Source organism: Theropithecus gelada, chromosome 2 (assembly GCF_003255815.1).
Source record: "Theropithecus gelada isolate Dixy chromosome 2, Tgel_1.0, whole genome shotgun sequence".
Classification (NCBI taxonomy): domain Eukaryota; kingdom Metazoa; phylum Chordata; class Mammalia; order Primates; family Cercopithecidae; genus Theropithecus; species Theropithecus gelada.
Window position 1 is genome coordinate 121,228,531 of NC_037669.1, and position 15,541 is coordinate 121,244,071.

The 15,541-nt window shown below is 43.6% G+C and overlaps 1 protein-coding gene across 3 annotated transcripts in view; it reads left to right on the forward strand.

Annotated features, from left to right (window-relative positions):
• The first annotated feature begins 961 nt into the window (after window positions 1–961).
• The window catches only part of MECOM (MDS1 and EVI1 complex locus), a 602,573-nt gene continuing 587,993 nt past the window's right edge, over window positions 962–15,541 (forward strand). For all 3 annotated transcript variants that reach the window (XM_025376650.1, XM_025376651.1, XM_025376653.1), the window contains exon 1: window positions 962–1,403. In XM_025376650.1, coding sequence (XP_025232435.1) covers window positions 1,367–1,403 — 37 coding nt within the window. In that variant the 5' untranslated portion in view covers window positions 962–1,366. The remainder of the gene's footprint in view (window positions 1,404–15,541) is intronic.

A 15,541-nucleotide genomic window follows, 5' to 3' on the forward strand; every position in this document is an offset into this window, starting at 1 on the left:
GCAGGATTTGCAACAGATATTAATGGGGACATAAATAGCACATGGAAGATATTGAACAAAACTGTTTAATGCAAGACGGTTGTACCAAAAGAAAATCTATACCTAGTTGGGATTGATTCATACCTTGTACACAGCTAGTCCCTATAGGAATTCCCATTTCTGAGTGGCACTTCATTGGTAAATCCTGTAATTAAAGGAAATTTCAACAATGTGTTTTTTGAAGACTGTGTGATTTTCCCCCCTATTCTTCTTTCTTTTGACCACGAGGTTGTAGGTTTAAGCGAGTGAGTGAAAATGGCAGGCAGGCTGAGCTGCATCGGGAGGCGACCGGGGCAGCGGTGGGGGAGGCCGGAAGGTGACAGCCGACCTTTGGGAAAGCAGGAGGTCTTGGATGTCAAATGCCCGCGCTGGCCCGGACCCGGGAATCAAGGGTGATCATTACTAGTTGGTAGGGAAATAATACTGAAATGTCCCAAGGATGGCAGCAAGCATTGGTATTACAGCTAAAATCGAGGAAAAAACCAGTTATTTATTCGGCTTACAACCCTGAAAGCGGAAGCCGCAATAGCTTCAGTAGCAGTAGCAGCGGCAGCAGTAGATTTCTCAAGTTCAGGATGATTCTCACTTTCTCCTGGATTATTAGCCGAGGGTCCAGCCCTTCTAGTTCTTTAACAGAAGGGTTTTTAAAAAATGTTTTAAAAGTTTTTTTTCCCCCCTCGCTTCTTGCTTTCCTTAGAGATGGTATAGAAAAATGTCTGCAATTTATGGTGGGAAAAACAATAACAATAATCATGATACAAGCTTATTGGTGATTCTAACACGGAATCAATCCTCTGCCCAAGCCTTTTCAATTCCCCCCTCCCCTTTTTTTGGGCGAGGTGTCTGCTCCCCTCTGGCTCCCTGCGTTCGCTCCCCGCCCCCCGCCGCCCTCCCCGCGGCTCCCTTTCTCCGCCTCCTCGGCGATTGCCATCTGACAAGATCTCCAAATCAAAGTGATAAATCGCTCCAAACTTTTTTTGGCGGCGCTGAGATGTTGGAGGGGCGTCTAGCGCGCATGTGCGAAGGTGTCCAAACTGACAATGCTGGAGAGATAGCGAGTGTGGATTGAGAGAAAGGGAGAGAGGGAGGGAGAGAGAGTGAAAGAAGAAAAGACAGAGAGTGACTGTGTGGAAGAGAGAGAGACACAGAGAGAGAAACAGGAGAGAGAGAGAGAGAAATAGGAGAGAGAGAGAGAGAGAGAGAGAGAGAGAGAGAGAGAGAGAGAGAGAGGAGAGAGGGAGGGAGCGAGAGGGAGAGCAAAAGAAGGAAAGGATCCAAGAAAAAAAAGCCCCAACCACACACCAGCGGCTGCAGGACTGGGCACAGCATGAGATCCAAAGGCAGGGCAAGGAAACTGGCCACAAGTAGGTGCAATATCCCTTTTCTATTGGCTTTTCCCCCTCCTCTGCCATCTTGCATATCTGTCTCTAGCGCTCCGGGAGGGAGCGCGGGCTGCCTCTTGCGCCGGGGCCCCGGGTGGAGGGCAGGCGCAGCGCAGCCCCAGCAACCTGCCGGTTCCAGCCTCTGCCCCCGGTCGCCCGCGCTCTCGCTGCCGGGTTGGGCGTCGGAGGAGCCTGGGCAGCCCTCAGCCCCGCGCACCGACCAGCTGTGGCAACCCCGGGGTGGGGGTGGGGGTGGGGGTAGCAAAGACTAGGGGTGGGAGGGAGGAGAGAGCGCGAGAGTGAGCGCGAAGGGGTGGGGTGGGGGGGAAGAGAAGAGGAGAAAGTCTCCCCCTCCCCTCCCCTTCCCCCCAGGCGGGGGAGAGTTGCCTCTGGCCAACCAGCTAGTCCCGGGTGTGGGAGGAGGGGGGCGCGGGGGATGGGGGGGCGGGCAGGAGAAGGGAGCCCTTTCGAGCCTCCGTTTGTTTCTGGGGTTTGGGTAGGGTAGCAGGCTCAGAGAGAGCCACAGTGGCGGCGGCGGCGGGCGGCTGTGGTGGAGTTGGGAAAAGTTGCTAGGCGGCCGCTGGAAGTTGCGCGGGCGGGCGGGTGGACTGCGCCGAGCAGCGGCTGCGGTAGTGGGCGCTGTGCGCTCGGCCATGCTCTCCCGCTCGGCGCTGCGCGGCGGGAGGACTGCGGCGGGGATGTGGGACACCAAGATGGGGGCTGTGATCGCGGGCTGGGGGCGGGGGGCACGGGCAGGTCAGAACTACCGGCTCTGCAGAGCCATGTGCAGGTGGGGAGAGAAGAGGCCCAGCGAGCGTTCGGAGGTGGGGAGATAATAGGCCCAGAGAGCGTTCGGAGAGCTAGGAACGGAGGGCACACAGCCAGCGGCGGCAGCCTAGGAGCAGGAGGCAGAGAGGGCGCGCTGCGACCCGCGCACCTCGGACTGGCTGGGCGCCGAGCAACCCCCAGGGGGCGAGCTGCAAAAGCGTTGGGCCGCGGAGAGGGCGCAGCGCAGCCTCCGGCGCTTGGTCTGGATGCAGCCTGGGTCCAGGGTCAATAACCCTCCCCGGCGCCCCCTGCCTGCCCGGCGCGGAGCGGCCTTGGTCTGGCGGGATGTGGGCGAAGGGGTTTGGGGCGGGGGCGGTGGGACACCCATCCCCCACTCTTACAGCAAAAGTGTTGGATGACTCGCCTGGCTTTGCCGGCGGGGCCCACACTTTCCCACACGTTGTGATGCTCCGCCAGGACTGTAGGCGACGGGGCTGCGTTTGTCCAAATGCTTCTACTTCGAGTTGAAGGGGACTCAGCGGCGCCGAGCCCCGAAGTATCTCGGAGCGCTCCTCCTTGAGGTGTCAATACGCGGGGCTGGAGCTGCCTCGGGAGTGGACAGGCCGCCGTTCGCTCTCCCACACTCGCACTCGCCGAAAACAGAACTGTCTAATTGTGTTGCTTACGGAAGGCAGAAATGAGAGATGGGAAGTGGGTGGGATGCTTCTCCCCAGTGAAATCCCAGTCTCCCCCCGCGCGACCCTCGAACATTAGAACCAAGTACGGTAGGTATCGTATCCACGCCTCCCTGCTCGCTGCGTCCCTGCAGCAGCCCGGGAAGTCGGCGGCACCTCGGCAGGCTCGGCTTCGCGGGCAGTGGAGTCGGCGGTGTAGCCCGGCGAGATGCTGTCATCCCAGGCGCCTTTCCAGTGCTTTGTCCATTCCTCACCCAAGCGCTCGTACACTCCCCAATACATTTCCTTAACCCTGAGTCTGAGAAATCAACCTAAATATAGGGGTCTCTGGGTCATCAGTCCATCTGTTTCTCTTTTGAGTATTGTTCTTTACACTAGCTGCTGCAGTGTCAAAGGGCGCCGGTGGAACTGTTTTCCCTGTTTACTTTTAAATGAGGCCGATGTCTTTATTTTCATCTGAAGAGAAATAAATGTACATATACTTGAGGTTTGCGGGCTTCGATTTGGACTAAAGGTTGGGGGAGAGAGTGTGTGTGTGTGTGGGGGGGGAGTTAGCGGGAGTGGGGTGGGGGTGGGTAGCCCTTTTCAACCATGCCTAAGTTGTGAAATGAAAGCTTAAGGCTTCGCGCCGCGACTCACTGCCCCATAACTTCCGAAGTGAAAGCAGAACACAAAACCCTTCGAATTTTCTTGAGCAGCTTTTTCAACTATTTTAATTGCCAAGCAAGACATACGATGCCGTCTTAAAATATTCCTGCACGCACAGTCCACTCAACATCCAGAAACTGAGCCTCGTTTCCGATCTGATGATACTTGTCATTCAACTGGTGGGAGACCCATTTATTTTGTCCCCAGGGTCCCTAAAGATGCCGCTGCCGCTTTCCGATAGCTAGATCTCAACTCTTACAAACTTTTACTGAGCCTCAGATTCCCGCTTGCACTGCTCCAGCTGTTGCTGCCGCAGCTGCCTTTCTCAGACAGAAGCACTGCGTTGCAATTCTTCAGTTACAATCTGGGTAATAAAGGAAATCATATTAAAACTACAGATTTTTGTATTTTAAAGCGCGATTTCCTTCCCCCAGTAGCGCGTGGCGGAGATGGTTGGTGACCCCTGCGGTGCAATCATCCAACGAAAACTTCACTGCTCTGCACCAGTTTTCCTTTTTCAGGGTTTAAAAGGGGCGTTGTTACCACAATACTTTAAAAAACAAAACTACTTTTATTGTGGTAAAAAAAAAAAAACATTACAATGGAAACAAATTACATATAAATAGTTGTTTTCTCGTCAGCTTGTCGTTCTTTTTGTTTTTTGTAAATTTCTTTGTTGGTCTTAAGTCCTAATTTGGCCTTGGCTACAGTGCAGGAGCCCATGGACCTAGACCAGAGACCACGGACCCTGAAAATACCTGCTGAATCTACACCGAGATTGAATGCACAACACAGTTTCCAACTTGTAGGGCTTGTTTTTTATACAGTAGTTGAAACCAATAAATTCGTTGTAAGTCATTTGGGAAGATTAAAAAATTTAATTAAAAATAAAATGAAAGGCAGGAAGATTGACATTTGCAGTGCCTAACGCCCCTGAATTTTATTTCCATCTTTAAGAAAAGAAAAATAAAAGCCAAGCCGACTCTGGCAGCGCGGGGAGACTTCCCAGCCATTTTCTCGGGCAGCTAGGATAGCACCTGGGCCATGCCTGAAATGCCAGTGGCTATGGTCCTGACGGATGGAAAGGAAGCGCAGGTTGGGTCTGCCCAGCATGTCTAAAGCCTGAAACACCGAAGCCACACTTACCTTACTTCCCCAAAGTGACAACGCGCGGGAATTCAGTCACAGCAGAGAACGAGTTGCATCCAGTAACTCCCTTAGCTACCGGCCCCCCAGAAGTCTCATAAAGTCACAAAAGGCGATGCGATTAGCAAGACCGCAGGGAGGGGGGCACTTGTTGCTTCTACACTTGCTCTCTGTTTAAAAAAAGGCCCTGAAGTAGGAAAGGTAGATGCCAACCCTTTCTCCCGTCCTTAAACTACTCACCTTGTCAGCCCAGTACCTAAGATAAACAAAACAAAACAACCTCCCGACAACAACAAACACAACACCCAGATTCAGGCATTCACTCTCTGTATGCCCACCTACTTGGGTTTTCCTTCATCCTTAAGAAACTCAGACGAAAACAGAGCTTTGTTTTAAAAAATACGTTTATTTGTTTATTTCAGATTGCTTCTGAGGAGGAAAATCCTTCTCCCAACGGAGGCCGAGGCCCCTTCTAGGAAGGCGGTTTATTTGCCATTACTTGACCATTACCCTGGCTTAGGGCTTCTTTATTGCATTTGGCACTTGGAGCACAGTCTTCTTGCAGTATTTTGATGTGTTTTGCCAAAAAAAAAAAAAAAAAAAAAAAAAAATCTGTGTTTAGGGGAAGGTTAATTACGCTTTTCATTCTTCCCTCATCTCCAGCACTGTGGAAGGGAACGGTTCATTAGCTGTAGAGACAGAAAGGCTAAAAAGCAAGGCTTCTTTTTTTATTTGTAGGGACTACAGAGTCGTAGGTATTGGCTATAGAGTGCATGTGAGTGTGTGTATGTATGAGTGTGAGTGAGTGTGACTTTTGCCGGGTAGCCCAGCTTCCAGGCTTTCTGAGCCAAGGCCTCCCCTAAGCCCTGGGGCCGGCTTCCTGCAGGGACAGACATTCAACGTGTAAGACTAGAAATTAACATGTCATTCCACGAATTTTGGTTTCTTTCTTTCTTTCTCTTTCTTTCTTTCTTTCTTTCTTTCTTTCTTTCTTTCTTTCTTTCTTTCTTTCTTTCTTTCTTTCTTTCTTTCTTTCTTTCTTTCTTTCTCTTTCTTTCTCTCTTTCTTTCTTCTTTCTTTCTTTCCTCTCTCTCTTTTTTTTTTTTTTTTGGAATTGAAGGTAAGGAGTCGTAAGCAATTTCTCTTTAAACATGTTACTACTGTTTGGGAGTTTATTTTATTTTTGTAAGTTGGGGCCAGGTTGTCCAAGGCTGCAGTCGTGACCTGGGGCAGGAAGGGGGGCCGCCCGGCTCCATCCCCCCCTGGCTAGAAGGACAAGAGAGCGGAGTTGCCCCCGGCACGCCCGGCTCACCCCCCTCTCTCCTGGCACCCCCCTGCGCGTTGCCTCCGCTGGAAGCGGGCGGTGAGATGGAGAAACTTGACTTGTCATCTCCTGGTCACCGGCTTTTTCCCTGTTCCCAAGGCACCCAGAGCCCTTTTCCCAAGAGCTGAGCCCTCCCACGCTTCATCTCAAAACCGTCTGGTGCTGGGGAAGTGGCCCCAGATGGACGTGGGGGTGGGGCTGGGGAAGCCCCAGTGAGATGGGAGGCAGTTGCTCACTCAGACGGCCCCCTACACCTCGCTCCTCAGGCTGCTCAGCTCAGGGCTCCAAGGTTTGGCCAGAACTCTTCTTCGCCTCTCCAGTCTCAGAGGGGCTGCGTGCCTGGCGCGCTGCTTCCCTCGGAGCTGGGTTTACATTGACAGTGTAAACTCACACCTACACATGCGCGTGCTCACCCACACACGTCTTGGCTTCAGGAAGACGAGGGACACTCTTGTGCAGAGGGCAGACACACACTCACTCATTCACTCTCCCCGTTGGGACAGCCTCCTTCCCAGCCTCGTAGGGCAAGGGAGAGTGGGTTTGGGGAAGAGATGGGTCGGGAGGGAACAGTTACACTCTGATGATGCCAGATACATTTTTTTGGAGTGACGGTTAACCCTTCTTCCGCTGGAAGCCGCTGTCTAGGCATTTTCTAAAATGGTCTGTAGGGTCTGCTTTTCTTTTCTCCTGGACGGCCCAGGATAAATCATTAGTTCCCTCCCTACTTCCCCACTCCACTAGCCACGGTCTTCTTTCTAAAATTAGATTTCCCCCTTCCCACTCTTCTGGCCTTCAGAGTTTACCAGGGAATTTTCAAGGAAATTGGCTGTATAGTGAGAAAAAGTGTGAGGAAGAGGATAAAGAGGAGACAGACAAATCGATCAGAAAACCAGAGAGGGAGACCGGAAGAGAGAAATGGTGTAGTTCTTTCAGATCCTTAGTTTGCACACAGATTGGTATTATCCTACCCAGCCCCTCCAGGAAATGAAAAAAGTATAATCCTTGTTAATTACCTTTGCTTACTACATGCCATACAAGAAACTTCAGAGATGTCTCTACATAGGGAAGAAACTGTTTACAAGACTCTTTCAAAAGTGTGACATATTGCTCTAGTTCAGCACTAAAAACCTAAACACACTTAGCCTCCTTTGAAGTGCCCTGGCTGGGGCAGCTTATTTGAGTGTGGTTCAGATATTGCTGTGGGTATAACTAATGGCTTCTACCTATTTAGCTCAAGTGGGAGGAGAGAAAGGCCTGAATTCCTTGTCCAGTGGGTCCCTCTGGAGACTGGGTTCTGGCTTCTTGCCAATTCTGTACAATGTCAACATTGAATATTTGAATTCCCAGACTCTATTTAACAAGTTTCTAAATAAATAAACTCATTGTGTGTCTGTGTTTAAAATTATTTCACCTCTTTCATAAAAGCTACAGCATCTTATTACATTGGCCTTGCAAGTTGATTTTAAAAAAATAAACAAATAGATCTCAAGGCATTTTAATAACCAGTTCTCCACAATTTGTATGTATTGTGAAGCCATTCTCCTACATGTGGCTGTGTAGGGGCTACTTAGAGGGATTGTGGGCTGTTCTGTGTGACCTGATAGTGAATTATAATAAAAACCCCAACTTAGTTCAGAAAGTCAGTGAAATATTAACTGCGTCTAAAGGGAGCCTTGACTGTGTAACTTTAGTGCATTTAGATATTTGATAATTTTGTCTACTGGGTCTACAGCGGACAGAGAGCCTCACTGATGTGTCCTAAGTGGTTGTCTGAATACAGACCCCCCTTCCCTATTGGTATCAGTAGGTCTAGAACTCTGGCCAGATGGTTTTGTTTCTAGGCACTTTTTTATCTGTGTGTGTCCTTGTAAGTTGGAAGAAGTACATATACAGATATTATCTTCATATTTCACTTTGGTGAAAAAACCACAAGTCCTATGGTTTTACTAATTACTTAGCGTTTAAACATCCATACAGCATTTTTATCTATATAGAAACATAGTTGTTCTAAGAAGTACATACTGAATTGTTTTTTAAAGGCAAGTTCTAGTCCTTTTGAAAGTGTGGACCACATCTGGAGTTGTTAGGAAAGAAAGTGGAATTTACTCTAATTTATGTGTATAAAGTATAACGTTATTAGAAAGAATGGGATTTGAAAGGGCACACAGCAAAACCCATAACATTTAGTGGGTAATGTGGAGAACTCAAAGCCAAGACAAAAATACCATCAACCCATGCAAACCCTAAAATAGATTACAATGACCTCAGCCATTTTCATTTTCAAAAATAATAACCATGATTAAAATGGGGGAGTGTTTTGCTTGGAACCATACTCGTCGGCATTATTATAAAAGCTGTTTTGTGGTTAAAGAACTGTTCATTATGGAAAAAAAAGGGAACTGAATTTTTAATCAAATTCCTGACTCTTCAAAATCGCACATTCTTGAATTAATTCTTATTTTGATATTAGTTGTTATTCTTATTCATTAGCAAACATGCTTTTGGCTCGTAAATTCAGCCAAATTCTTGACTATTGACTTTTATAACAATTCTAAATGAGAAATTTATTTAGAAAAGAGATTTTATTACCTTAGTAAACACGTGTGTAGGGATCATTAACTACACAACATAAAGAACCAACATTTCCTAAACCTTGTTCAAGAACCTGCCTAAATGAATTAGTTGTATATGTCAAGGTTGTTCAAATGATGACATTTATGAATGAAAGTGCTTGTACATAGCAGTTTTTGGGCTTTGGCGATGGGCAGGCTTACACAACAAATATCGATGTGCTAGGCCCTGTGCATGGGCAAACCATGTTCCCTACTCTCACAAGCATTATAAACGTACACATCAGTGTTTGAATATGCGCATGATCCCTGATTGAAAAGTCAGGTCCTTTTCAAATTACTGAATGCCTCTGAGGCCTAGCATCTTTACTTGTGAAGCAGGAGTAACAATACTACCCTCCTTGGGCTACTGTAAGAGTTAATTGGTATAATGTGTGCAAAGTACCTAAGGCACATGCAGTCACTGAATAAATCTTAGTCAGTTTCAGTTTCCTTATAATTTATCAGTTAAATTTTCTGAAGAAGAAACACCCTTTTTTCCCCTCCTGTTCAATGTTTTTATCCAGTTTCCTTTGTAAAAGTATTTGCATGTCTATAGTAAGCATTTTGTATGTCTTCTCAATAAATTATGCCCTCAGAATGAAAGGAAGTCATATCTAAAATTTGGGCACATGAAAACTGTCCATACCAAGCCAAACTAGGCAGGAAATTTGCTCTGAAAACTTGAGCATCTTCCTTTGCCCTTTATTTGGAGTGGGGGTGAGGGGAATGTGTAAATAAAATGATTGAGATTTCAACTTTTCGCCACAGATTGTGGCATTGTATAGCTACACAGCCCAAATTTAGTTTTGCATAATCTCTAGTTGTCATTAGACAATACGCCCTCCTGAATGAAAATGTGACTTTTAATGGAATGAGTTTATAAGTCACTTTACTACTGTGGCTGGGTTGCTTCTCTTTAAATGAATGGATTGGACTAGAGCAGAGCTTGTAGATTTGCAGGTACCATAAATTAGTGAAGCAAGGTGGGTGCAAGCCTTAAGCTCTCTCCTATTTTTATTTAATTTTTCGATACCTAGTCTTTGTATTTCAGAACAAGAGGGAGTGGTGGAGATGGTGGGAAACTGGCAGTTCAAGCCTCCTCTAAAGGCGGCAGCTTCTTTTCAGCTACAGCTCACTGTTACCATTTGGGCAAGGAGGTTCAGGGTCGCCAGGTCTTCTACTTTTTAAGAGAAGCCACAAATCTGGGTTTTTATGTAATTTTTCTCTACTTTATAAAATGTTGATTCAATTTTAAAAAATTCCGCAGGCCCAACCAAACACCTCTGCCTGCAATATATAGTTTGCAGGGTTTGCAATGTCCAGATTCGTTGATTTCCAAGGGTCCTTCGAAGTTTCATTTTATGGTGATATCCATAAGGGTTTCTGAATATTACTTTGTGTTTTAAGATCCATATTTTCTTAATATTATGTGTGTGTGTTAATATGTGTGTGTGTGTGTGTGTGTGTGTTTTGATAGGTGGAAGTACTTATTACAGAATCTGATATCTGGCCATTTATCTGGAAAAATAGTCTTTTACGACCATGTTGTGTCTTTCTTTCCCTCCATGCCGTTTCATCATTAATTGGCTTAAGAAAATAAACTGAAACATTCCCTCCGCTTCTTGTAGCCACTGGCCACCATTCTTATTTCTCACTAAACCCAATTCTTTGATTTGTGGGCTGGGGATTGGGCAGTAAATCATTAGGAGACAGTCATCTGTGGTTTTCCACAATGGGAGAAGGAGTCATTTGGCTACTGTGGATATTCAGAGGAAGAGTTCACCCCTGCCCTCCTAGGAGAGTCCAGATGTAATGTCCTGTACATCTGTAACTGAGGAACTCAGCTGATTTTTAAGATCTGAACCTACGATGGAGAAATTAGTTTTTAAGGGATGAATGTCTTATTTGACAAGAGTGGCTTTCCTTGTAGGAAGGTCATATATGTTCAGGGAACATGTGAAAATAAATATACTTTGCTCTGTTTGTTATCATGAGTTGTATTTCTAGCAGAAGTGATAGGTGAATAACAGGTAAAATTAAGTCTTTAGGATTAAAAGGTGTGGTGATGGAATGTCACCACAATGGACTCTCCCAATAAAGATTTGACTAAGCACTTTATAATATCTAACTCAATACTGTAGTCATGGGACTTATCAGTGAATAAACAGCACTATCAGTGAACATTGTTGGGAATATCATCAGATAATGCAATGCTTTTAAAGGAGGATTCTGAGTAGTGATGAACCATGCATATAAGCATTATCAGTGGATTATCACCTCATTCCCAATCTTTATACCTGATGCTGAATCTCAAATTCCTAAGCTTGGCTATTGAGGGGCTCTACTTTTGTGCCAGAAGAATGTGGTGACTCTTTGCCTGGGGTGAGATTTGCCTGGGGTTTGAATCTTGGCTCCACCACTAACTAGCTGGTTGAAATGAAGGCAAGCCATGTAACATTTTTGTGCCTCAGTTTCCTTGCTTATGGACTAGAGGTACTTACTTCATGTGAGGGCTCGATCAACTAATGCATTTAGAGTGCCTTAAATAGAATAAGAGCTCAATAAGTTTTTTTATTGACTTTTCAGGCTTGTCTTACTCAAGACTGGACCATTCAGCCTACCTTGTTTACTCATTCTCATTCTGTACCTCTCAGTCTCTTATCAGCCTACTCTTGTGTTTCTACCATCCAAATTTTGGCCATAATGTTGCCATAGTTTGTAAATCTACCCATACTGTACATTGACCATCAAAATCTAACTCCTCTAAGATTTCATTTGAACTACTACTTCTTCATGATCACTCCTGGAGATACGACTTCTGTATGTTATTTTATTCCAATAGTATGGAATTGTCTTTACCTGTCACCATTTTGACATTTTATTATAAATTGCTTGTCTTCATGGTATACATCTTATTTTTCTAGACAAACTGCAAAACTCCTGGAGAGCCCATTTCTGTTTTGTATAGGGCCTAATACTATGCTTTGCATATGGCAGATATCAATACGATTAGGTGATGGTGGTTAGCAATGGGCTTTGGTGGATTATGTGAACCCCTTCAATTTCTTGGCCTGTAAAACTTGTGCAGTTAAGTAATGTCAGCACCAGAATTCTGGGATATCTGACATTTCAAGTGCATACTAAATCCACAATTCACCTATTTTGACAGTGATAAACCACCTGGAAAGTGGAGTATTAGTCCTAATTTTCACCCATAATGTCCCTCATTTTGCCAGTGCAGGTATAGCTCATGACTCCTCACTTAAATCACAAATTGTTATTGATCTTAAACTCTGTACTAGACCTGATTCTGGAGAACGTCAAAGGAGTCAAGGTAGAAGTGGTAAAGCGTTCTGTGGACTCATGTAATTCCTAGGGATTTGGGAATATTCAGTTTACAAGTCATCAGAAGCTAAGTTTTTACCTAAATCTTAACACCAATTTAGGCAGTTTTGCTGCCTAATATTTATGCTCTATTAATATAGAGCATAGTGTCAGGCATTTTGCTGTATACTTAAATGCACTTTTGTGATTAAAGATTCTTTCAAACAATTTCAGGTTGATAGATAATGTATTGAATCTTGTTTTACTGATGAAATTAACCCAACTCACTCAACTCTGTTCCCTTAATTCAAGTGCAAACATGACTTCTTTTTCTCTGCCCCTCCCCACTCGTCTAACCCCCATCCATCGTTTCACAAATCAACCATCTCTATAGAGAAAATAGGACTGTCTGTGTCTTGGACAACTATCCTCAAGTCCTGAATGATTACAGGCTTTTAGTGCCTGTTAGGAGTTCTCTTTTACCAAGAACAGTCATATATGGTTTCTTGTGTGCCAGGACTGCTCCTAAGTCAATGGGATCCCCTTTAAATCAGGGCAAGACTAAGAACCACAGCTTTTATGCTTTGCATAGACTTTACCTTTGGTGAGCACTATGAAATTAGTAATAAAATGTTTCATGATGAAATGATGATAAAAACAAATGGAAGGATGGAATAACTATCTTGGTTTTGGCTAGAGTCATAGTTCATGACCTTCTTTTGGGTCCCAGACTCCTTTGAGAATCTCATAGAAAGTATGGAGCTTCTTTCCAGAAAATGCACATGCACATAAACATTTTCATCCAATTTTAGCAGCTCATGGATTTCTAAATTTCTAAATGGTTGAATGGGGGTTCAACCATTTTTTCAGACTTGATTCACTTTAGCATGTTTATTATAAAACATCTTAAAGTTGTTATTAATCTTTTTTCATTATCTTATAAACAATATTTTTTCTTATTACAAAATTTATACACAATAATTTTTAAATGAAAAGAATGTATCAAATAAAAACGAAAGTTATTTTCTTTCTTTTTTGTCATAAATTGCCTGTAGATGACCACCATTCATCCTTTAGTGTAGCTTCCAGCAGATTTTTCCTCCATGCATATATTAGCACATACATACATACAGATTTACAACTTTTTACAGCAACTTGCCTTTTCTTTTTTTTCTTCTTCATAGGTTATTGGGGTACTGGTGGTATTTGGTTACATGAGTAAGTTTTTTTAGCGGGGATTTGTGAGATTTTGGTGTACCCATCATCTGAGCAGTATACACCGCACCATATTTGTAGTCTTATTCCTCGTCACCTTTCCACCCTTCCCCCCAGATCCCCAAAGTCCATTGTATCATTCTTATGCCTTTGCATCCCCATAGCTTAGCGCCCATATATCAGCGAGAACATCAATGTTTGGTTTTCCATTCCCGAGTTACTTCACTTAGAATAATAGTCTCCAGTCTCATCCAGGTCACTGCAAATGCTGAAACCAAAAAAGAAAACTATAGACCAATATCCCTGATGAACATAGATGCTAAGATCCTTAACAACATAGTAGCTAATTGAATTCAACAACATATCAAAAAGATAATCCACCATGATCAAGTGGTTTTCATACCAGGGATGCAGGGATGGTTTAACATATGCAAGTCAATAAATGTGATATACTACATAAACAAAATTAAAAACAAAAATCACATGATCATCTCAATAGATGTGGAAAAAGCATTTGACAAAATTGAGCATCCATTTAGGATTAAAACGCTGAGCAAAACTGGCATTTAAGGGACATACCTCAATGTAATAAAAGCATTATTTTATTGTGACAAACCCACGGCCAACATAACACTGAGTAGGGAAAAGCTGAAAGCATTCCCTCTGAGAACTGGAACAAGACAAGGATGCCCACTCTCACTACTCCTCTTCAACATAGTATTGGAAGTCCTAGCCAGAGCAATCAGACAAGAGAAAGAAATAAAGGGCTTTTTCTTTTTTAAAACTTAATAATACACCTTGGATCTTTTGTCTGTATGTATCAATCTAAACCATTCTTTTTAAAGGCAGAAGATCCTCTATTGTTTGGATCTAACACGTTTGATTGAACAAATTCCCCATGGGTGACATTTGGGTAGTGTCCAGTTTTCAGAACAGAACAGAGAAGTTCCCCAACCAGGACCCAAAGGAAAATGAAAGTGAAGTCTGCAATTAAAGGAAGCTCACAGTTCAGGGTGAAGTGTGCTGACCTCTGAGACACGGGCACAGCAGGGCTTTGGGAAGGTCATAGAGGGTTGCCTTACCCTGTCAGGGCAGCTCAAATTTCCCAGCATCTTCACCTTCTGGAGGATCAAGGGTCTAAAACCAGAGCTAAGGTGTATCTTTCTAAGATCCATGGTGACATATCTGTGATATTTCAAGCTTACTGGATGATTCTGGGTGTTATATTATGCCCCATTTCCATTTCTTCCTGCTGCTTGGAACAGGCTGTAGCCGAAATCAATCCATGTAGCCCCAACTGGGTAAGGATAAGTAAGTTGTCAGAGTTTCAGGCCTCAAGCCTTTTTGTGTTGTTGTTAAGTGATTTCCTTGTTTGCGTGGGACATTATTATCATACTGCCTTATCCTGTACATGTACCTAAAGCCAACTGATGCTACTAGACTTACCAAAACTTTTTTGATGTTCTTTAAAAAATTACCCACAATAATTTCTAGCTTATGGATTATAAAGACCATTTTTATAGAAAAATGTTTTTTGCTGGGTAATCTGACTATGGGAAAATTTTTATAATGGAAACTATCTCTTACTTTTAACTATAGCATAAAAAATATGACAGTATAATGTTACACACTAAAGCCCATCAGATGCAAAATTCCAGTTTTTGATTATAAGTTATAAACCAGGATACAGAGACTTCTGAAAAGTGGTTTTCTTTGGCAATGATGATGTTGATTAAATATAAAAAATTCAGAAAAAATTAGTTCAGCCCATTCCTTTACACAGAAGGTTACAAAAATGGAATAGCTGGGTTTTGGTTCTACTGGGAAGAACTATTTTGCTTATTAAAGTTCATTGGATTACATCAGATTGCAAACATATTGGACATTTTAGACTGGATTTGAAAAGGTACCATTCAAGGAGTTAAAATTATTCATATAAATCTTTAAGGGATTAATTTACTTTGCAATTTTAATTCCTTAGAGCACAATATTTGGTCCAAATGCATACTTTTCTTGGTGTGGATGTTTACTGGTTGTTCCATGAGGGCATTACTCTATTAACATTTTTCAAAGTATATTTTAAGTTAGATCAATCAAATTGAATTAATAAATAGTTATCGAGTACCTAGTATATGTAAGGCATGATGAATTAAATCCTATAAACACTCAATTTCCTGAAAATATTGACCACCAACATTTGACAGACATACATATACCCCTGACAATGATTTATTAACAAGCACAAAGATATCCATGACTACAAACTGGTTTTGTGAGCTTAGAATACTGAATCCTAAGCCTATCTCTTCTCCAGATATTTTGTTTTCCTTTTTTTTTTTTGAGATGGAGTTTTGTTCTTGCTGCCCAGGCTGGAGTGCAATGGAGCGA